At 40.9% G+C, this 25380-nt stretch overlaps 1 protein-coding gene across 1 annotated transcript in view; it reads right to left on the reverse strand.

Annotated features, from left to right (window-relative positions):
* Nucleotides 1–253: 253 nt before the first annotated feature.
* LOC139752181 (glutamate receptor ionotropic, kainate 2-like) overlaps nucleotides 254–25380 on the reverse strand; it is a 37939-nt gene continuing 12812 nt past the window's right edge. The window contains exon 3 of the mRNA XM_071668147.1: nucleotides 254–442. Within this exon, the coding sequence (XP_071524248.1) occupies nucleotides 254–442 (189 nt within the window). The remainder of the gene's footprint in view (nucleotides 443–25380) is intronic.

Raw genomic sequence — 25380 nt, forward strand, 5'->3', positions numbered from 1 at the left:
GGAGTTACTCCGTCAATAAGGACGTTTTCTTGATATATTTATTTGCTGTCAACCTTCAAGAGACTTCACACTAAAGAAGCACAACACAAATATCAACGGATACTTAAATGAATTTAGAAAGCACTCAGATCTGACATGTTGTTTTGAAAATATGATTACACGGTTTTCCACTGAAGTGAAAAATCATTATAGGACAATGAACGCAACATCTTTAGTGAGACTGTGTTATGCTTGGTGGCTATGAGCATTAACACTAAACCCACCTAAATCCCCATCCAAAAGCAGCTAATATATGAATTCCTTTGTTGCTTATGTGAAATGGAATGTAACCTCGTTCGTCAGAGTGCTGGGAGGCGACGATGACGCTAATGTAGTTCTTGAAGCTAATAAAGGAGTATCCCCCAGCCAACACTTTGTAGAGCGCATCTCTACCATCAAGTACCTACCGAATAAAAAGATTGGCTTTTATAATATGACGTATCAGTGAAGCTTTAATCAAGCAGAATTTCAATTAATTCATCAATAAACATGACATTTCATGAAATAAATTTGGATTTATATGACGATGAAGTGTTTATCGATCTGCATTGCCTACTTTTGCAGTATTAGGATAGAATTCTATACTTGTATGTGTTAACAGTATTTTTATGTTAGGGAGAAAAAGTCCTACATTCGTGTTGCCCAGGGGTGTATGATGTCCACATGGTTGTTTAATTTGTTTATGGATGGGGTGGTTAAGGAGGTAAATGCAAGAGTTTTGGAAAAAGGGGCAAGTATGCAGTCTGTCCTGGATAAGAGGCCTCGGAAGTGGGTCAGTTGTTCGCCGATGATAGAGATCTGGTGGCTGATGTGAGTGAGAAACTGCAAAGGTTGGAAAATTGTATGAAAGAAGAAAGTTGAGAGTAAATGTGAATAAGAGCAAGGTTATAAGATTCAGTAAGGTTGAGGAACAAGGTAATTGGGATGTAGGTCTGAATGGGGAAAGATTGGAGGAATTGAATTGTTTTAGATATCTTGGAGTAGACTTAGCAGCGGAAGAACCTTAGAAGCGGATATGATAGATTAAGGAATGAACACAATTGGCTACAAATGACACTAAATTGTAAGTTGGACCATCTTATTAAAAACAGCGACTGGTCTAAGAACACAAACCCTTCTTCTGTGATATATATATATATATATATATATATATATATATATATTTATATATATATATATTTTTTTTTTTATACTTTGTCGCTGTCTCCCGCGTTTGCGAGGTAGCGCAAGGAAACAGACGAAAGAAATGGCCCAACCCCCCCCCCCCATACACATGTACATACACACGTCCACACACGCAAATATACATACCTACACAGCTTTCCATGGTTTACCCCAGACGCTTCACATGCCTTGATTCAATCCACTGACAGCACGTCAACCCCTGTATACCACATCGCTCCAATTCACTCTATTCCTTGCACTCCTTTCACCCTCCTGCATGTTCAGGCCCCGATCACACAAAATCTTTTTCACTCCATCTTTCCACCTCCAATTTGGTCTCCCTCTTCTCCTCGTTCCCTCCACCTCCGACACATATATCCTCTTGGTCAATCTTTCCTCACTCATTCTCTCCATGTGCCCAAACCATTTCAAAATACCCTCTTCTGCTCTCTCAACCACGCTCTTTTTACTTCCACACATCTCTCTTACCCTTACGTTACTTACTCGATCAAACCACCTCACACCACATATTGTCCTCAAACATCTCATTTCCAGCACATCCATCCTCCTGCGCACAACTCTATCCATAGCCCACGCCTCGCAACCATACAACATTGTTGGAACCACTATTCCTTCAAACATACCCATTTTTGCTTTCCGAGATAATGTTCTCGACTTCCACACATTTTACAAGGCTCCCAGAATTTTCGCCCCCTCCCCCACCCTATGATCCACTTCCGCTTCCATGATTCCATCCGCTGACAGATCCACTCCCAGATATCTAAAACACTTCACTTCCTCCAGTTTTTCTCCATTCAAACTCACCTCCCAATTGACTTGACCCTCAACCCTACTGTACCTAATAACCTTGCTCTTATTCACATTTACTCTTAACTTTCTTCTTCCACACACTTTACCAAACTCAGTCACCAGCTTCTGCAGTTTCTCACATGAATCAGCCACCAGCGCTGTATCATCAGCGAACAACAACTGACTCACTTCCCAAGCTCTCTCATCCACAACAGACTTCATACTTGCCCCTCTTTCCAGGACTCTTGCATTTACCTCCCTAACAACCCCATCCATAAACAAATTAAACAACCATGGAGACATCACACACCCCTGCCGCAAACCTACATTCACTGAGAACCAATCACTTTCCTCTCTTCCTACACGTACACATGCCTTACATCCTCGATAAAAACTTTTCACTGCTTCTAACAACTTGCCTCCCACACCATATATTCTTAATACCTTCCACAGAGCATCTCTATCAACTCTATCATATGCCTTCTCCAGATACATAAATGCTACATACAAATCCATTTGCTTTTCTAAGTATTTCTCACATACATTCTTCAAAGCAAACACCTGATCCACACATCCTCTACCACTTCTGAAACCGCACTGCTCTTCCCCAATCTGATGCTCTGTACATGCCTTCACCCTCTCAATCAATACCCTCCCATATAATTTACCAGGAATACTCAACAAACTTATACCTCTGTAATTTGAGCACTCACTCTTATCCCCTTTGCCTTTGTACAATGGCACTATGCACGCATTCCGCCAATCCTCAGGCACCTCACCATGAGTCATACATACATTAAATAACCTTACCAACCAGTCAACAATACAGTCACCCCCTTTTTTAATAAATTCCACTGCAATACCATACAAACCTGCTGCCTTGCCGGCTTTCATCTTCCGCAAAGCTTTTACTACCTCTTCTCTGTTTACCAATATATATATATATATATATATATATATATATATATATATATATATATATATATATATATATATATATATATATATATATATATATATATATATATATATATATATATATATATATATATATATATATATATATATATATATATATATATATATATATATATATATATATATATATATATATATATATATATATATATATATATATATGTATATATATATATATATATATATATATATATATATATATATATATATATATATATATATATATATATATGTATATATATATATATATATATATATATATATATATATATGTATATATATATATATATATATATATATATATATATATATATATATATATATATATATATATATATATATATATATGTATATATATATATATATATATATATATATATATATATATATATATATATATATATATATATTGGTAAACAGAGAAGAGGTAGTAAAAGCTTTGCGGAAGATGAAAGCCGGCAAGGCAGCAGGTTTGTATGGTATTGCAGTGGAATTTATTAAAAAAGGGGGTGACTGTATTGTTGACTGGTTGGTAAGGTTATTTAATGTATGTATGACTCATGGTGAGGTGCCTGAGGATTGGCGGAATGCGTGCATAGTGCCATTGTACAAAGGCAAAGGGGATAAGAGTGAGTGCTCAAATTACAGAGGTATAAGTTTGTTGAGTATTCCTGGTAAATTATATGGGAGGGTATTGATTGAGAGGGTGAAGGCATGTACAGAGCATCAGATTGGGGAAGAGCAGTGCGGTTTCAGAAGTGGTAGAGGATGTGTGGATCAGGTGTTTGCTTTGAAGAATGTATGTGAGAAATACTTAGAAAAGCAAATGGATTTGTATATAGCATTTATGGATCTGGAGAAGGCATATGATAGAGTTGATAGAGATGCTCTGTGGAAGGTATTAAGAATATATGGTGTGGGTGGCAAGTTGTTAGAAGCAGTGAAAAGTTTTTATCGAGGATGTAAGGCATGTATACGTGTAGGAAGAGAGGAAAGTGATTAGTTCTCAGTAAATATAGGTTTGCGGCAGGGGTGTGTGATGTCTCCATGGTTGCTTAATTTGTTTATGGATGGGGTTGTTAGAGAGGTGAATGCAAGAGTTTTGGAAAGAGGGGCAAGAATGAAGTCTGTTGTGGATGAGAGAGCTTGGGAAGTGAGTCAGTTGTTGTTCGCTGATGATACAGCACTGGTGGCTGATTCATGTGAGAAACTGCAGAAGCTGGTGACTGAGTTTGGTAAAGTGTGTGAAAGAAGAAAGTTAAGAGTAAATGTGAATAAGAGGAAGGCTATTTCGTAGAGTAGGGTTGAGGGTCAAGTCAATTGGGAGGTAAGTTTGAATGGAGAAAAACTGGAGGAAATAAAGTGTTTTAGATATATGAGAGTGGATCTGGCAGCGGATGGAACCATGGAAGAGGAAGTGAATCATCGGGTGGGGGAGGGGGCGAAAATCCTGGGAGCCTTGAAGAATGTGTGGAAGTCGAGAACATTATCTCGGAAAGCAAAAATGGGTATGTTTGAAGGAATAGTGGTTCCAACAATGTTCTATGGTTGCGAGGCGTGGTCTATGGATAGAGTTGTGCGCAGGAGGGTGGATGTGCTAGAAATGAGATGTTTGAGGACAATGTGTGGTGTGAGGTGGTTTGATCGAGTAAGTAATGTAAGGGTAAGAGAGGTGTGTGGAAATAGAAAGAGCGTGGTTGAGAGAGCAGAAGAGGGTGTTTTGAAATGGTTTGGGCACATGGAGAGAATGAGTGAGGAAAGACTGACCAAGAGGATATATGTGTCGGAGGTGTAGGGAACGAGGAGAAGTGTGAGAACAAATTGGAGGTGGAAAGATCGAGTGAAAAAGATTTTGTGTGATCGGAGCCTGAACATGCAGGAGGTTGAAAGGAGGTCAAGGAATAGAGTGAATTGGATCGATTTGGTATACCGGGGTTGACGTACTGTCAGTGGATTGAATCAGGGCATGTGAAGGGTCTGGGTAAACCATGGAAACCTGTGTAGGTTATGTATATTTGCGTGTGTGGACGTATGTATATACATGTGTATGGGGGTGGGTTGGGCCATTTCTTTCGTCTGTTTCCTTGCGCTACCTCGCAAACGCGGGAGACAGCGACAAAACAAAAAAAAATGAAAAAAAAAAAAAAAAAATATATATATATATATATATATATATATATATATATATATATATATATATATATATATATATATATATATATATATATGGTGAGTAATGTGGCAGCTGAGGGAATAATTGGTATACATGTTATTGTTCAGTGTTGTAAATGGAAATGATGAAGAGCTTGTAGATTTATGTACTGAAAAAGGACTGGTGATTGGGAATACCTGGTTTAAAAAGCGAGATATACATAAGTATACGTATGTAAGTAGGGGAGAGGGCCAGAGAGCGTTATTGGATTACGTGTTAATTGATACACGCACGAAAAAGAGACTTTATGTTGTTAATGTTCTGAGAGGTGCAACTGGAGGGATGTCAGATCATTATCTTGTGGAGGCGAAGGTGAAGATTTGTGGGGGTTTTCAGAAAAGAAGAGAGAATGTTGGGGTGAAGAGAGTGGTGAGAGTAAGTGAGCTTGGGAAGAGACTTGTGTGAGGAAGTACCAGGAGAGACTGAGTACAGAATGGAAAAAGTTGAGAACAAATGAGGTAAGGGGAGTGGGGGATGAATGGGAGATATTTAGGGAAGCAGTGATGGCTTGCGCAAAAAGATGCTTGTGGCATGAGAAGCCTGGGAGGTGGTTTGATTAGAAAAGGTAGTGAGTGGTGGGATGAACAAGTAAGATTATTAGTGAAAGAGGAGAGAGAGGCATTTGGAAGATTTTTACGGGGAAAAAATGCAAATGGATTCGTATGTAGCCTTTATGGATCTGGTGAAGGCATATGATAGAGTTGATAGAGATGTTCTGTGGAAGGTTTTAAGAATATATGGTGTGGGAGGCAAGTTGTTAGAAGCAGTGAAAAGTTTTTATCGAGGATGTAAGGCATGTGTACGTGTAGGAAGAGAGGAAAGTGATTGGTTCTCAGTAAATGTAGGTTTGCGGCAGGGTGTGTGGTGTCTCCATGGTTGTTTAATTTCTTTATGGATGGGGTTGTTAGGGAGGTGAATGCAAGAGTTTTGGAAAGAGGGGCAAGTATGCAGTCTGTTGTGGATGAGAGAGCTTGGGAAGTGAGCCAGTTGTTGTTCGCTGATGATACAGCGCTGGTGGCTGATTCATGTAAGAAACTGTAGAAGCTGGTGACTGAGTTTGGTAAAGTATGTGAAAGAAGAAAGTTAAGAGTAAAAGTGAATAAGAGCAAGGTTATTATGTACAGTAGTGTTGAGGGTTAAGTTAATTGGGAGGTAAGTTTGAATGGAGAAAAACTGAGGAAGTAAAGTGTTTTAGATATCTGGGAGTGGATCTGGCAGTGGATGGAACCATGGAAGCGGAAGTGAATCATAGGGTGGGGGAGGGGGCGAAAATTCTGGGAGCCTTGAATAATGTTTAGAAATCGAGATCATTATCTCGGAAAGCAAAAATGGGTATGTTAGGAGGAATATTGGTGCCAACAATGTTGTATGGTTGCGATGCGTGGGCTATGGATAGAGTTGTGCGCAGGGGGTTGGATGTGCTGGAAATGAGATATTTGAGGACAATATGTGGTGTGAGGTGGTTTGATCGAGTAAGTAATGTACGGGTAAGAGAGATGTGTGGAAATAAAAAGAGCGTGGTTGAGAGAGAAGAAGAGGGTGTTTTGAAATGGTTTGTTCTCATGGAGAGAATGAGTGACGAAAGATTGACCAAGAGGATATATGTGTCGGAGGTGGAGGGAACGAGGAGACGTGGGAGACCAAATTGGAGGTGGAAAGATGGAGTGAAAAAGATTTTGAGTGATCGGCGCCTGAACATGCAGGAGGGTGAAAGGTGTGCAAGGAATAGAGTGAATTGGAACGATGTGGCATACCGGGGTCGACGTGCTGTCAATGGATTGAACCAGGGCATGTGAAGCGTCTGGGGTAAACCATGGAAAGTTGTGTGGGGCCTGGATGTGGAAAGGGAGATGTGGTTTCGGTGCATTATTACATGACAGCAAGAGACTGAGTGTGAACGAATGGGGCCTTTGTTGTCTTTTCCTAGCGCTACCTCGCACACATGAGGGGGGAGGGGGATGTAATTCCTTGTGTGGCGAGGTGGCTATAGGAACAAATAAATGCAGACAGTATGAATTGTGTATATGTGTATATATGTATATGTCTGTGTGTGTATATATATGCGTACATTGAGATGTACAGTTATGTATTTCTGCGTGTGTGGACGTGTATGTATATACATATGTATATGGGTAGGTTGGGCCATTCTTTCGTTTGTTTCCTTGCGCTACCTCGTTAACGCGGGAGACAGCGACAAAGCAAAATAAATAAAAAATGAATAAACATATATATATCCCTGGGGATAGGGGAAAAAGAATACTTCCCACGTATTTCCTGCGTGTCGTAGAAGGCGACTAAAAGGGGAGGGAGTGTGGAGCTGTAAATCCTCCACTTTTTTTTTTTTTTTAATTATCCAAAAGAGGGAACAGAGAAGGGGGCCAGGTGAGGATATTCCCTCAGAGGCCCAGTCCTCTGTTCTTAACGCTTCGTTGCTAATGCGGGAAATGGCGAACAGTTTGAAAGAAAAAAAAAGAAGTATATATATGTATATATATATATATATATATATATATATATATATATATATATATATATATATATATATATATATATATATATATTTTCTTTTTTTTTTCCTTTTTTTTTGCCGCTGTCTCCCGCGTTTGCGAGGTAGCGCAAGGAAACAGACGAGAGAAATGGCCCAACCCACCTCCATACACATGCCTTGATTCAATCCACTAACAGCACGTCAACCCCGGTATGCCACATCGCTCCAATTCACTCTATTCTTTGCCCTCCTTTCACCCTCCTGCATGTTCAGGCCCCGATCGCAAAAAATGTTTTTCACTCCATCTTTCCACCTCCAATTTGGTCTCCCTCTTCTCCTCGTTCCCTCCACCTCCGACACATATATCCTTTTGGTCAATCTTTCCTCACTCATTCTCTCCATGTGACCAAACCATTTCAAAACACACTCTTCTGCTCTCTCAACCACGCTCTTTTTATTTCCAAACATCTCTCTTACCCTTACGTTACTTACTCGATCAAACCACCTCACACCACACATTGTCCTCAAACATCTCATTTCCAGCACATCCATCCTCCTGCGCACAACTCTATCCATAGTCCACGCCTCGCAACCATACAACATTGTTGGAACCACTATTCCTTCAAACATACCCATTTTTGCTTTCCGAGATAATGTTCTCGACTTCCACACATTCTTCAAGGCTCCTAGAATTTCCCGCCCCCTCCCCCACCCTATGATCCACTTCCGCTTCCATGGTTCCATCCGCTGCCAGATCCACTCCCAGATATCTAAAACACTTCACTTCCTCCAGTTTTTCTCCATTCAAACTCACCTCCCGAATTGAATTGACCCTCAACCCTACTGTACCTAATAACCTTGCTCTTATTCACATTTACTCTTAACTTTCTTCTTTCACACACTTTACCAAACTCAGTCACTAGCTTCTGCAGTTTCTCACATGAATCAGCCACCAGCGCTGTATCATCAGCGAAAAACAACTGACTCACTTCCCAAGCTCTCTCATCCCCAACAGACTTCATACTTGCCCCTCTTTCCAAAACTCTTGCATTCACCTCCCTAACAACCTCATCCATAAACAAATTAAACAACCAAGGAGACATCACACACCCCTGCCGCAAACCTACATTCACTGAGAACCAATCACTTTCCTCTCTTCCTACACGCACACATGCCTTACATCCTCGATAAAAACTTTTCACTGCTTCTAACAACTTGCCTCCCACACCATATATTCTTAATACCTTCCACAGAGCATCTCTATCAACTCTATCATATGCCTTCTCCAGATTCATAAATGCTACATACAAATCCATTTCCTTTTATAAGTATTTCTCACATACATTCTTCAAAGCAAACACCTGATCCACACATCCTCTACCACTTCTGAAACCACACTGCTCTTCCCCAATCTGATGCTCTGTACATGCCTTCACCCTCTCAATCAATACCCTCCCATATAATTTGCCAGGAATACTCAACAAACTTATACCTCATGAGAGGCAAGTGTTTTGGGAGCAGCTGAATGAGTGTGTTAGTGGTTTTGATGCACGAGACCGGGTTATAGTGTTGGGTGATTTGAATGCAAAGGTGAGTAATGTGGCAGTTGAGGGAATAATTGGTATACATGGGGTGTTCAGTGTTGTAAATGGTAATGGTGAAGAGCTTGTAGATTTATGTGCTGAAAAAGGACTGATGATTGGGAATACCTGGTTTAAAAAGCGAGATATACATAAGTATACTTATGTAAGTAGGAGAGTTGGCCAGATAGCGTTATTGGATTACGTGTTAATTGACAGGCGCGCGAAAGAGAGACTTTTGGATGTTAATGTGCTGAGAGGTGCAACTGGAGGGATGTCTGATCATTATCTTGTGGAGGCTAAGGTGAAGATTTGTATGGGTTTTCAGAAAAGAAGAGTGAATGTTGGGGTGAAGAGGGTGGTGAGAGTAAGTGAGCTTGGGAAGGAGACTTGTGTGAGGAAGTACCAGGAGAGACTGAGTACAGAATGGAAAAAGGTGAGAACAATGGAAGTAAGGGGAGTGGGGGAGGAATGGGATGTATTTAGGGAATCAGTGAGGGATTGCGCAAAAGATGCTTGTGGCATGAGAAGAGTGGGAGGTAGGTTGATTAGAAAGGGTAGTGAGTGGTGGGATGAAGAAGTAAGAGTATTAGTGAAAGAGAAGAGAGAGGCATTTGGACGATTTTTGCAAGGAGAAAATGAAATTGAGTGGGAGACGTATAAAAGAAAGAGACAGGAGGTCAATAGAAAGGTGCAAGAGGTGAAAAAAAGGGCAAATGAGAGTTGGGGTGAGAGAGTATCATTAAATTTTAGGGAGAATAAAAAGATGTTCTGGAAGGAGGTAAATAAAGTGCGTAAGACAAGGGAGCAAATGGGAACTTCAGTGAAGGGCGCAAATGGGGAGGTGATAACAAGTAGTGGTGATGTGAGAAGGAGATGGAGTGAGTATTTTGAAGGTTTGTTGAATGTGTTTGATGATAGAGTGGCAGATATAGGGTGTTTTGGTCGAGGTGGTGTGCAAAGTGCGAGGGTTAGGGAAAATGAGTTGGTAAACAGAGGAGGTAGTAAAAGCTTTGCGGAAGATGAAAGCCGGCAAGGCAGCAGGTTTGGATGGTATTGCAGTGGAATTTATTAAAAAAGGTGGTGACTGTATTGTTGACTTTGTTGGTAAGGTTATTTAATGTATGTATGACTCATGGTGAGGTGCCTGAGTATTGGCAGAATGCGTGCATAGTGCCATTGTACAAAGGCAAAGGGGATATATACATATATATTTTTTTTTTTTATTATACTTTGTCGCTGTCTCCCGCGTTTGCGAGGTAGCGCAAGGAAACAGACGAAAGAAATGGCCAAACCCCCCCCCCCCATACACATGTATATACATACGTCCACACACGCAAATATACATACCTACACAGCTTTACATGGTTTACCCCAGACGCTTCACATGCCTTGATTCAATCCACTGACAGCACGTCAACCCCGGTATACCACATCGCTCCAATTCACTCTATTCCTTGCCCTCCTTTCACCCTCCTGCATGTTCAGGCCTCGATCACACAAAATCTTTTTCACTCCATCTTTCCACCTCCAATTTGGTCTCCCTCTTCTCCTCGTTCCCTCCACCTCCGACACATATATCCTCTTGGTCAATCTTTCCTCACTCATTCTCTCCATGTGCCCAAACCACTTCAAAATACCCTCTTCTGCTCTCTCAACCACGCTCTTTTTATTTCCACACATCTCTCTTACCCTTACGTTACTCACTCGATCAAACCACCTCACACCACACATTGTCCTCAAACATCTCGTTTCCAGCACATCCATCCTCCTGCGCACAACTCTATCCATAGCCCACGCCTCGCAACCATACAACATTGTTGGAACCACTATTCCTTCAAACATACCCATTTTTGCTCTCCGAGATAATGTTCTCGACTTCCACACATTCTTCAAGGCTCCCAGAATTTTCGCCCCCTCCCCCACCCTATGATCCACTTCTGCTTCCATGGTTCCATCCGCTGCCAGATCCACTCGCAGATATCTAAAACACTTCACTTCCTCCAGTTTTTCTCCATTCAAACTCACCTCCCAATTGACTTGACCCTCAACCCTACTGCACCTAATAACCTTGCTCTTATTCACATTTACTCTTAACTTTCTTCTTCCACACACTTTACCAAACTCAGTCACCAGCTTCTGCAGTTTCTCACATGAATCAGCCATCAGCGCTGTATCATCAGCGAACAACAACTGACTCACTTCCCAAGCTCTCTCATCCCCAACAGACTTCATACTTGCCCCTCTTTCCAAAACTCTTGCATTTACCTCCCTAACAACCCCATCCATAAACAAATTAAACAACCATGGAGACATCACACACCCCTGCCGCAAACCTACATTCACTGAGAACCAATCACTTTCCTCTCTTCCTACACGTACACATGCCTTACATCCTCGATAAAAACTTTTCATTGCTTCTAACAACTTTCCTCCCACACCATATATTCTTAATACCTTCCACAGAGCATCTCTATCAACTCTATCATATGCCTTCTCCAGATCCATAAATGCTACATACAAATCCATTTGCTTTTCTAAGTATTTCTCAAATACATTCTTCAAAGCAAACACCTGATCCACACATCCTCTACCACTTCTGAAACCACACTGCTCTTCCCCAATCTGATGCTCTGTACATGACTTCACCCTCTCAATCAGTACCCTCCCATATAATTTACCAGGAACACTCAACAAACTTATACCTCTGTAATTTGAACACTCACTCTTATCCTCTTTGCCTTTGTACAATGGCACTATGCACGCATTCCGCCAATCCTCAGGCACCTCACCCTGAGTCATACATACATTAAATAACCTTACCAACCAGTCAACAATACAGTCACCCCCTTTTTTAATAAATTCCACTGCAATACCATCCAAGCCTTGCCGGCTTTCATCTCCCGCAAAGCTTTCACTACCTCTTCTCTGTTTACCAAATCATTTTCCCTAACCCTCACACTTTGCACACCACCTCGACCAAAACACCCTATATCTGCCACTCTATCATCAAACACATTCAACAAACCTTCAAAATACTCACTCCATCTCCTTCTCACATCACCACTACTTGTTATCACCTCCCCATTTGCGCCCTTCACTGAAGTTCCCATTTGCTATCTTGTCTTACGCACTTTATTTACCTCCTTCCAGAACATCTTTTTATTCTCCCTAAAATTTAATGATACTCTCTCACCCCAACTCTCATTTGCCCTTTTTTTCACCTCTTGCACCTTTCTCTTGACCTCCTGTCTCTTTCTTTTATACTTCTCCCACTCAATTGCATTTTTTCCCTGCAAAAATCGTCCAAATGCCTCTCTCTTCTCTTTCACTAATACTCTTACTTCTTCATCCCACCACTCACTACCCTTTCTAATCAACCCACCTCCCACTCTTCTCATGCCACAAGCATCTTTTGCGCAATCCATCACTGATTCCCTAAATACATCCCATTCCTCCCCCACTGCCCTTACTTCCATTGTTCTCACCTTTTTCCATTCTGTACTCAGTCTCTCCTGGTACTTCCTCACACAGGTCTCCTTCCCAAGCTCACTTACTCTCACCACCCTCTTCACCCCAACATTCACTCTTCTTTTCTGAAAACCCATACAAATCTTCACCTTAGCCTCCACAAGATGATGATGAGACATCCCTCCAGTTGCACCTCTCAGCACATTAACATCCAAAAGTCTCTCTTTCGCACGCCTGTCAATTAACACGTAATCCAATAACGCTCTCTGGCCATCTCTCCTACTTACATAAGTATACTTATGTATATCTCGCTTTTTAAACCAGGTATTCCCAATCATCAGTTCTTTTTCAGCACATAAATCTACAAGCTCTTCACCATTTCCATTTACAACACTGAACACCCCATGTATACCAATTATTCCCTCAACTGCCACATTACTCACCCTTGCATTCAAATCACCCATCACTATAACCCGGTCTCGTGCATCAAAACCACTAACACACTCATTCAGCTGCTCCCAAAACACTTGCCTCTCATGATCTTTCTTCTAATGCCCAGGTGCATGTGCACCAATAATCACCCACCTCTCTCCATCAACTTTCAGTTTTACCCATATTATTCGAGAATTTACTTTCTTACATTCTATCACATACTCCCACAACCCCTGTTTCAGGAGTATTGCCACTCCTTCCCTTGCTCTTGTCCTCTCACTAACCCCTGACTTTACTCCCCAGACATTCCCAAACCACTCTTCCCCTTTACCCTTGAGCTTCATTTCACTCAGAGCCAAAACATCCAGGTTCCTTTCCTCAAACATACTACCTATCTCTCCTTTTTTCACATCTTGGTTACATCCACACACATTTAGGCACCCCACTCTGAGCCTTCGAGGAGGAGGAGCACTACCCGCGTGACTCCTTCTTCTGTTTCCCATTTTAGAAAGTTAATACAAGGAGGGGAGGATTTCTGGCCCCCCGCTCCCGTCCCCTCTAGTCGCTTTCTACGACACGCGAGGAATACGTGGGAAGTATTCTTTCACCCCTATCCCCAGGGATAATATACATATATATATACATATACACATACACACACATACACATACACACGCACATATACACACACACACACATACATATATATACATATGAAAATGTAAGAAACAATTTAGAAAACTGAAACTTCTAGCTTGAAATGAATGAAAAAAATGAATGTCACATAATGGTTCAACCTCTGGCTATGGAAAAAGGAAATGTATAATTCATTTACTCAAACGTCAATAGCAGTTCTCATCAATTTAACCACTGTATCAACAAGCTTCAATGTCTAAGCTACATTTTTCTCCAATTTCACTATTTTCTTGTCAAAACACCATATATATATATATATATATATATATATATAAATATATAATATTATATTATATATTATATATGTTTTGGCTCTGAGTGAAACGAAGCTCAAGGGTAAAGGGAAGAGTGGTTTGGGAATGTCTTGGGAGTAAAGTCTGGGGTTAGTGAGAGGACAAGATCAAGGGAAGGAGTAGCACTACTCCTGACACAGGAGTATGGGAGTATGTGACAGAATGTAAGAAACTAAATTCTAGATTAATATCGGTAAAACTGAAAGTTGATGGAGAGAGATGGGTGATTATTAGTGCATATGCACCTGGGCATGAGAAGAAAGATCATGAGAGGCAAGTGTTTTGAGAGCAGGTGAATGAGTGTGTTAGTGATTTTGATGCAAAAGACCGGGCTATATTGATGGGTGATTTGAATGCAAAGATGAGTAATGTCGCAGTTGAGAGAACAATTGGTATACATGGGGTGTTCAGTGTTGTAAATGGAAATGGTGAAGAGCTTGTAGATTTATATGCTAAAAAGGACTAGTGATTGGGAATAACTGTTTTAAAAAAGAGATTTACATAAGTATACGTATGTAAGTAGGAGAGATGGCCAGAGAGCGTTATTGGATTACGTGTATATTGACAGGCGCCCGAAAGAGAGACTTTTGGATGTTAATGTGCTGACAGGTGCAACTGGAAGGATGTCTGATCATTATCTTGTGGAGGCGAAGGTTAAGATTTGTAGGGGTTTTCAGAAAAGAAGCGATAATGTTGGGGTGAGGTGAGAGTAAGTGAGCTTGGGAAGGAGACTTGTGTGAGGAAGTACCAGGAGAGACGGAGTACAGAATGGAAAAAGGTGGACACAATGGAGGTAAGGGGAGTGGGGGAGGAATGGGATGTATCTAGGGAAGCAGTGATGGATTGCGCAAAAGATGCTTGTGGCATGAGAAGCGTGGGAGGTGGGTTGATTAGAAAGGGTAGTGAGTGGTGGGATGAAGAAGTAAGATTATTAGTGAAAGAGAAGAGAGAGGCATTTGGACGATTTTTGCAGGGAAAAAAATGCAAATGAGTCGGAGATGTATAGAAGAAAGAGACAGGAGGTCAAGAGAAAGTTGCAAGAGGTGAAAAAGAGGGCAAATGAGAGTTGGGGTGAGAGAGTATCATTAAATTTTAGGGAGAATAAAAAGATTTTCTAGAAGAAGGTAATGTGCGTAAGTGAAGGGAGCAAATGTGAACTTCAGTGACGGGGGCTAATGAGGAGGTGATAACAAGTTGTGGTTATGTGAGAAGGAGATGGAGTGAGTATTTTGAAGGTTTGTTGAATGTGTTTGATGATAGAATGGCAGATATAGGATGTTTTGATCGAGGTGGTGTGGAAAGTGAGAGGGTTAGGGAAAAAGATTTGGCAAACAGAGAGGAGGTAGTAAAAGCTTTGCGGAGATGAAAGCCGACAAGTCAGTAGGTTTGGATGATATTGCAGTGGAATTTATCAAAAAAGGGGGTGACTGTATTGTTGACTGGTTGGTAAGGGTATTTAATGTATGTATGATTCATGGTGAGGTGCCTGAGGATTGGCGGAATGCGTGTATAGTGCCATTGTATAAAGGCAAAGGGTATAAGAGTGAGTGCTCAAATTAGAGAGGTATAAGTTTGTTGAGTATTCCTGGTAAATTATATGGAAGGGTATTGATTGAGAGTGTGAAGGCATGTACAGAGCATCAGATTGGGGAAGTGAAGTATGGTTTCAGAAGAGGATGTGTGGATCATGTGTTTGCTTTGAAGAATGTATGTGAGAAATACTTAGAAAAGCAAATGGATTTCTATGTAGCATTTATGGATCTGGAGAAGTCATATGATGGAGTTGATAAAGATGCTCTGTGGAAGGTACTAAGAATATATGGTGTGGGAGGAAAGTTGTTAGAAGCAGTGAAAAGTTTTTATCAAGGATGTATGGTATGTGTACGTGTAGGAAGAGAGGAAAGTGATTGGTTCTCAGTGTATGTAGGTTTGCGGCAGGGGTGTGTGATGTCTCCATGGATGTTTAATTTGTTTATGGATGGTGTTGTTAGGGAGGTGAATGCAAGGGTTTTGGAAAGAGGGGCAAGTATGCAGTCTGTTGTGGATGAAAGAGCTTGGGAGGTGAGTCAGCTGTTGTTCGCTGATGGTGCAGTGCTGGTGGCTGATTCATGTGAGAAACTGCAGAAGCTAGTGACTGAGTTTGGTAAAGTGTGTGAAAGAAGTTAGTTAAGAGTAAATGTGAATAAGAGCAAGGTTATTAGGTACAGTAGGGTTAAGGGTCAAGTGAATTGGGAGGTAAGTTTGAATGGAGAAAAACTTGAGGAAGTAAAGTGTTTCAGATATCTGGGAGTGGATGCAGAAGCGCATGAAACTATGGAAGCGGAAGTGAATCATAGGGTGGGGGAGGGGGCGAGAATCCTGGGAGCCTTGAAGAATGTGTGGAAGTCGAGAATATCATATCCGAAAGCAAATATGGCTATGTTTGAAGGAATAGTGGTTCCAACATCGTTGTATGGTTGCGAGGCGTGAGCTATGGATAGAGTTGTGCGGAGGAGGGTGGATGTGCTGGAAATGAGATGTTTGAGGACAATATGTGTTGTGAGGTGGTCTGATCGAGTAAGTAATGTAAGGGTAAGAGAGATGTGTGGAAATAAAAAGAGCGTGGTTGAGAGAGCAGAAGAGGGTGTTTTGAAGTGGTTTGGGCACATGGAGAGAATGAGTGAGGAAAGATTGACCAAGAGGATATATGTGTCGGAGGTGGAGGGAACGAGGAGAAGTGGGTGACCTAATTGTAGGTGGAAAGATGGAGTGAAAGAGATTTTGAATGATCAGGGCCTGAACATGCAGGAGGGTGAATGACGTGCAAGGAATACAGTGAATTAGAATGATATGGCATACCGGGTCAACATGCTGTCATTGGATTGAAATAGGGAATGTGAAGCGTCTGGGGTAAACCATGGAAAGTTCTGTGGGGCCTGGATGTGGAAAAGGGAGCTGTGGTTTTGATGCATTATTACATGACAGCGAGAAACTGAATGTGAACAATGGGGCCTTTGTTTTCTTTTCCTAGCGCCATCTCGCACAAATGATGGGGGAGGGGGATGTTATTCCATGTGTGGCGAGGTGGCGATGGGAATAAATAAAGACAGACAATATGAATTGTGTACATGTGTATATATGCATATATGAAGAAAACATTGCAAAACACCCTCTTCTGCTCTCTCAACCACGCTCTTTTTATTCTCAAACATCTCTCTTACCCTTACATTACTTACCCGATCAAACCACCTCACACCACATATTGTCCTCAAGCATCTCATTTCCAGCACATCCACCCTCCTGCGCACAAGTCTGTCCATAGCCCACGCCTCGCAACCATACAACATTGTTGGAACCACTGTTCCCTCAAATATACCCATTTTTGCTTTCCGAGATAATGTTTTCGACTTCCAAACATTCTTTAAGGCTCCCAGGATTTTCGCCCCCTCCCCCACCCTATGATTAACTTCCGCTTCCATGTTTCCATTCGCTGCCAGATCCACTCCAAGATATCTAAAACACTTATTTCCTCCAGTTTTTCTCCATTCAAACTTACCTCCCAATTGACTTGACCCTTAACCCTACTGTACCTAAAAACCTCTTTCTTATTCACATTTACTCTTGACTTTCTTCTATATAACTTTCTTATACATATATTGTTACGAACACGTGTGTGTGCGCCCACATGTTCGTATATATATATATATATATATATATATATATATATATATATATATATATATATATATATATATATATATATATATATATGTTATCCCTGGGGATAGGGGAGAAAGAATACTTCCCACGCATTCCTCGCGTGTCGTAGAAGGCGACTAAAGGGGACGGGAGCGGGGGGCCAGAAACCCTTCCCTCCTCATATTTTAACTTTCTAAAAGGGGAAACAGAAGAAGGAGTCACGCGAGGACTGCTCATCCTTCTCGAAGGCTCAGATTGGGGTGTCTAAATGTGTGTGGATGTAACCAAGATGTGAAAAAAGGAGAGATAGGTAGTATGTTTGAGGAAAGGAACCTGGATGTTTTGGCTCTGAGTGAAAGGAAGCTCAAGGGTAAAGGGGAAGAGTGGTTTGGAAATGTTTTGGGAATAAAGTCAGGGGTTAGTGAGAGGACAAGAGCGAGGGAATGAGTAGCACTACTCCTGAATCAGGAGTTGTGGGAGTATGTGATAGAGTTTAAGAAAGTAAATTCTAGGTTGACATGGGTAAAAGTGAAAGTTGATGGAGAGAGATGGGTGATTATTGGTGCATATGCACCTGGGTATGAGAAGAAAGATCATGAGAGGCAAGTGTTTTGGGAGCAGCTGAATGAGTGTGTTAGTGGTTTTGATGCACAAGACCGGGTTATAGTGATGGGTGATTTGAATGCAAAGGTGATTAATGTGGCAGTTGAGGGAATAATTGGTATACATGGAGTGTTCAGTGTTGTAAATGGAAATGGTAAAGAGCTTGCAGATTTATGTGCTGAAAAAGGACTTGTGATTGCGAATACCTGGTTGAAAAAGCGAGATATACATAAGTATACGTATGTAAGTAGGAGAGATGACCAGAGAGCCTTATTGGATTACGTGTTAATTAATAGACGCACGAAAGAGAGACTTTTGGATGTTAATATGCTGAGAGTTGCAACTGGAGGCGAAGGTGAAGAGTTGTGGGGGTTTTCAGAAAAGAACAGAGAATGTTGGGGTGAAGAGAGTGGTGAGAGTAAGTGAGCTTGGGAAGGAGACTTGTGTGAGGAAGTACCAGGAGAGACTGAGTACAGAATGGAAAAAGTTGAGAACAAAAGAGGTAAGTTGAGTGGGGGAGGAATGGGATGTATTTAAGGAATCAGTGATGGCTTGCGCAAAAGATGCTTGTGGCATGAGAAGCGTGGGAGTTGGGTTGATTAGATAAGGTCGTGAATGGTAGGGTGAAGAAGTAAGATTATTAGTGAAAGAAAAGAGAGGGGCATTTGGAAGATTTTTGCAGGGAAAAAATGCAAATGAGTGGGAGAGGTATAAAAGAAAGAGGCAGTAGGTCACGAGAAAGCTGCAAGAGGTGAAAAAGAGGGTAAATGAGAGTTGGAGTGAGAGAGTATCATTAAATTTCAGGGAGAATAAAAAGATGTTTTGGAAGGAGGTAAATAAAATGCGAAAGACAAGGGAGCAAATGGGAACTTCGGTGAAGGGGGCTAATGGGGAGGTGATAACAAGTAGTGGTGCTGTGAGAAGGAGATGGAGTGAGTATTTTGAAGGTTTGTTGAATGTGTTTGATGATAGATTGGCAGATGTAGGGTGTTTTGGTCGAGGTGGTGTGCAAAGTGAGAGGGTTAGGGAAAATGATTTGGTAAATAGAGAAGAGGTAGTAAAAGCTTTACGGAAGATGACAGCCGGCAAGTCAGCAGGTTTGGATGGTATTGCAGTGGAATTTATTAAAAAAGGGGGTGACTGTATTGTTGACTGGTTGGTAAGGTTATTTAATGTATGTATGATTCATCGTGAGGTGCCTGAGGATTGGCGGAATGCTTGCATAGTGCCATTGTACAAAGGCAAAGGGGATACGAGTGAGTGCTCAAATTACAGAGGTATAAGTTTGTTGAGTATTCCTGGTAAATTATATGGGAGGGTATTGATTGAGAGGGTTAGGGCATGTAGGGAGCATCAGATTGGGGAAGAGCAGTGTGGTTTCAGAAGTGGTAGAGGATGTGTGGATCAGGTGTTTGCTTTGAAGAATGTATGTGATAAATACTTAGAAAAACAGGTGGCTTTGTATGTAGCATTTATGGATCTGGAGAAGGCATATGATAGAGTTGATAGAGATGCTCTGTGGAAGGTTTTATGAATATATGGTGTGGGAGGCAAGTTGTTAGAAGCAGTGAAAAGTTTTTATCGAGGATGTAAGGCATGTGTACGTGTAGGAAGAGAGGAAAGTGATTGGTTCTCAGTGAATGTAGGTTTGCGGCAGGTGTGTGTAATGTCTCCATGGTTGTTTAATTTGTTTATGGATGGGGTTGTTAGGGAGGTGAATGCAAGAGTTTTGGAAAGAGGAGCAAGTATATATGTATATATATGTATATATATATATATACATATATATATATATATATATATATATATATATATATATATATATATATATATATATATATATATATATATATATATATATATATATATATATATATATATATATATATATATATATATATATATATATATATATATATATATATATATATATATATATATATATATATATATATATATATGGAGCAGGGGGCTGGAAATCCTCCCCTCTCGTTTTTTTTTTTTTTTAAATTTTCCAAAAGAAGGAACAGAGGGGGCCAGTTGAGGATATTCCAAAAAAGGCCCAGTCCTCTGTTCTTAGCGCTACCTCGCTAATGCGGGAAATGGCGAATAGTTTAAAAGAAGAAAGAAAAGATATATATATATATATATATATATATATATATATATATATATATATATATATATATATATATATATTTATTAATTTATCTATTATCATTTATTTTGCTTTGTCGCTGTCTCCCGCGTTAGCGAGGTAGCGAAAGGAAACAGACGAAAGAAATGGCTCAACCCACCCACATACACATGTATATATATATATATATATATATATATATATATATATATATATATATATATATATATATATATATATATATATATATATATATATACATGTCCACACACGCACATATACATACCTATACATCTGAACGCATACATATGTATACACAGACAGACATATACATATATACACATGTACATAATTCATATTGTCTGCCTTTATTCTTTTCCATCGCCACCTCGCCAAACATGAAATAACAAACCTCTCCCCCCGCATATGCGCGAGGTAGCGCTAGGAAAAGACAACAAAGGCTACATTCGTTCACACTCAGTCTCCAGCTGTCATGTAATAATGCACCGAAACCACAGCTGACTTTCCACATCCAGGCCCCACACAACTTTCCATGGTTTACCTCAGACTCTTCACATGCCCTGGTTCAATGCAGTGACATCACGTCGACCCCGGTATACCACATCGTTCCAATCCACTCTATTCCTTGCACTCCTTACACCCTCCTGCATGTTCAGGCCCCGACCACTCAAAATCTTTTTTCACTCTAACTTTCCAACTCCAATTTGGTCTCCCACTTCTCCTCGCCCCCCCACGTCTGACACATATATCCTCTTGGTCAATCTTTCCTCACCCATTCTCTCCATGTATTGAAACCATTTCAAAACATCACCCTCTGCTCTCTCAGCCACACTCTTTTCATTATCACACATCTCTCTCGCCATATTATCAATTGCTCAATCAAACCATCTCACACCAGATTCTGTATTCAAACATCTCATTTCCTACACATCTACCCTCCTCCGCACAACTCTATCCATAGCCAACGCCTCGCAAACCATATACCATTGTTGGAACCACTATTCCTTCAAAGATACCCATTTTTGCTTTCCGAGATAATGTTCTCGACTTCCGCACATTTTTTAACGCTCTCAGAACTTTCGCCCCCTCCCCCACCCTATGATTCACATCTTCCATGGTTCCTTCCGCTGCCAAATCCACTCCCAGATATCTAAAACACTTCACTTGCTTCAGTTTTTCTCCATTCAAACTTACCTCCCAGTTGACTTGTCCCTCAACCCTTCTGTTCCTAATAACCTTGCTCTTACTCACATTTACTCTCAGCCTTTTTCTCTCACACACTTTACCAAACTCAGTCACCAGCTTCTGCCGTATCTCACACGAGAAGTCAGGGTTTATTGAGAGGACAAGAGCAAGGGAAGGAGTAGCACTACTCCTGAAACAGAAATGGTGGGAGTATGTGATAGAGTGTAAGAAAGTAAGCTGAGTGAATGTGTTAGTAGTTTTGATGCACGAGACCGGGTTATAGTGAAGGATGATTTGAATGGAAAGGTGAGTAATGTGACAGTTGACGAAATAATTGGTGTACTTGGGGTGTTCAGTTTTGTAATTGGAAATGGTGAAGAGCTTGTGGATTTATGTGCTGAAAAAGGACTGGTGATTGGAAGTACCTGGTTTAAAAAGAGAAATATACATAAGTATACGTATGGAAGTAGGAGAGATGACCAAAGAGCGTTATTGGATTACGTGTTAATTAGTAGGCGCGCGAAAGAGAGGCTTTTGGATGTTAATGTGCTGAGAGGTGCAACTGGAGGGATGCCTGATCATTATCTTGTGGAGGCGTAGGTGAAGATTTGTAGAGGTTTTCAGAAAAGAAGAAAGAATGTTGGCGTGAAACGAGGAGTGGTGAGAGTAGGTAAAGTTGGGATGGAGACTTTTTATGAGGAAGTACCAGGAAAGACTGAGTACAGCATGGAAAAAAGTGAGAACTAAGGACGTAAGGGGAGTGGGGGAGGAATGGGATGTATTTAGGGAAGTAGTGATGGCTTGCGCAAAAGATGCTTGTGGCATGAGAAGCGTGGGAGATGGGCAGATTAGAAAGGGTAGTGAGTGGCGGGATGATGAGGTAAGATTGTTGGTGAAAGAGAACAGAGTGGTATTTGGACAATTTTTGCAGAGAAATAATACAAATGAGTGGGAGATGTATAAAAGAAAGGGGCAGGAGGTCAAGGGAAAGGTGCAAGAGGTGAAAAAGAGGGTAAATGAGAGTTGGGGTGAGAGAGTATCATTAAATTTTAGTGATAATAAAAAGATATTCTGTAAGGAGGTAAATAAATTGCGTAAGACAAGGGAACAAATGGGAATTTCAGTAAACGGGGTTAACGGGGAGGTGATAACAAGTAGTGATGTGAGAGGAGATGGAGTGAGTAATTTTAAGGCTTGTTGAATGTGTTTGATGATAGAGTGGCAGATATAGGGTGTTTAGTCGAGGTGGTGTGCAAAGTGAGAGGGTTAGCGAAAATGATTTGGTAAACAGAGAAGAGGTAGTAAAATCTTTGCGGAAGATGAAAGCCGTCAAGGCAGCGGTTTTGGATGGTATTTCAATAGAATTTATTAAAAAAGGGGGTGTCTGTATTGTTGACTGGTTGATAAGGTTATTTAATGTATGTATGTCTCATGTGAGGTACCTGATGATTGACGGAATGCTTGCATGGTCCCATTGTACAAAGGCAAAGGGGATAAAAGTGAGTGCTCAAATTACAGAGGTTTAAGCTTGTTGAGTATTCCGGGGAAATGATATGGGAGGGTATTGATTGAGAGGGTGAAGGCATGTACAGAGCATCAGATTGGGGAAGAGCAGTGTGGTTTCGGAAGTGGTAGAGGATGTGTGGATCAGGTGTTTGCTTTGTAGAATGTATGTAAGAAATACTTAGAGAAGCAAATGGATTTGTATGTAGGATTTATAGATCTGGAAAAGACATATGATAGAGTTGGTAGAGATGCTCTGTGGAAGGTATCAAGAGTATATGGTGTGGGAGAGAAGTTATTAAAAGCAGTGAAAAGATTTTATCGAGGATATAAGGCATGTGTACGTGTAGGAAGAGAGGAAAGTGATTGGTTCTCAGTGAATATTGGTTTGCGGCCGGCAGTGGTGCATGATGTGTACATGGTTGTTTAATTTGTTTATGGATGGGGTTGTTAGGGAGGTAAATGCAAGAGTCCTGGAAAGAGGGGCAAGTATGAAGTCTGTTGGGGATGAGAGAGCTTGGGAAGTGAGTCAGTTGTTGTTCGCTGATGATACAGCGCTGGTGGCTGATTCATGTGAGAAACTGCAGAAGCTGGTGACTGAGTTTGGTAAAGTGTGTGGAAGAAGAAAGTTAAGAGTAAATGTGAATAAGAGCAAGGTTATTAGGTACAGTAGGGTTGAGGGTCAAGTCAATTGGGAGGTGAGTTTGAATGGAGAAAAACTGGAGGAAGTGAAGTGTTTTAGATATCTGGGAGTGGATCTGTCAGCGGATGGAACCATGGAAGCGGAAGTGGATCATAGGGTGGGGGAGGGGGCGAAAATTTTGGGAGCCTTGAAAAATGTGTGGAAGTCGAGAACACTATCTCGGAAAGCAAAAATGGGTATGTTTGAAGGAATAGTGGTTCCAACAATGTTGTATGGTTGCGAGGCGTGGGCTATGGATAGAGTTGTGCGCAGGAGGATGGATGTGCTGGAAATGAGATGTTTGAGGACAATGTGTGGTGTGAGGTGGTTTGATCGAGTAAGTAACGGAAGGGTAAGAGAGATGTGTGGAAATAAAAAGAGCGTGGTTGAGAGAGCAGAAGAGGGTGTTTTGAAATGGTTTGGGCACATGGAGAGAATGAGTGAGGAAAGATTGACCAAGAGGATATATGTGTCGGAGGTGGAGGGAACGAGGAGAAGAGGGAGACCAAATTGGAGGTGGAAAGATGGAGTGAAAAAGATTTTGTGTGATCGGGGCCTGAACATGCAGGAGGGTGAAAGGAGGGCAAGGAATAGAGTGAATTGGATCGATGTGGTATACAGGGGTTGACGTGCTGTCAGTGGATTGAATCAAGGCATGTGAAGCGTCTGGGGTAAACCATGGAAAGCTGTGTAGGTATGTATATTTGCGTGTGTGGACGTGTGTATGTACATGTGTATGGGGGGGGGGGGGTTGGGCCATTTCTTTCGTCTGTTTCCTTGCGCTACCTCGCAAACGCGGGAGACAGCGACAAAGTATAAAAAAAAAAAAAAGAAAAAAAAAAAAAATATATATATATATAAATATATATATATATATATATATATATATATATATATATATATATATATATATATATATTATATATATGTATGTAGCATTTATGGATCTGGAGAAGGCATATGATAGAGTTGATAGAGATGCTCTGTGGAAGGTATTAAGAATATATGGTGTGGGAGGCAAGTTGTTTGAAGCAGTTTAAAGTTTTTATCGAGGATGTAAGGCATGTGTGCGTGTAGGAAGAGAGGAAAGTGATTGGTTCTCAGTGAATGTAGGTTTGCGGCAGGGGTGTGTGATGTCTCCATGGTTGTTTAATCTTTTTATGGATGGGGTTGTTAGGGAGGTAAATGCAAGAGTCCTGGAAAGAGGGGCAAGTATGAAGTCTGTTGGGGATGAGAGAGCTTGGGAAGTGAGTCAGTTGTTGTTCGCTGATGATACAGCGCTGGTGGCTGATTCATGTGAGAAACTGCAGAAGCTGGTGACTGAGTTTGGTAAAGTGTGTGGAAGAAGAAAGTTAAGAGTAAATGTGAATAAGAGCAAGGTTATTAGGTACAGTAGGGTTGAGGGTCA

This window comes from Panulirus ornatus, chromosome 2 (genome assembly GCF_036320965.1).
Source record: "Panulirus ornatus isolate Po-2019 chromosome 2, ASM3632096v1, whole genome shotgun sequence".
Taxonomy (NCBI): Eukaryota; Metazoa; Arthropoda; class Malacostraca; order Decapoda; family Palinuridae; genus Panulirus; species Panulirus ornatus.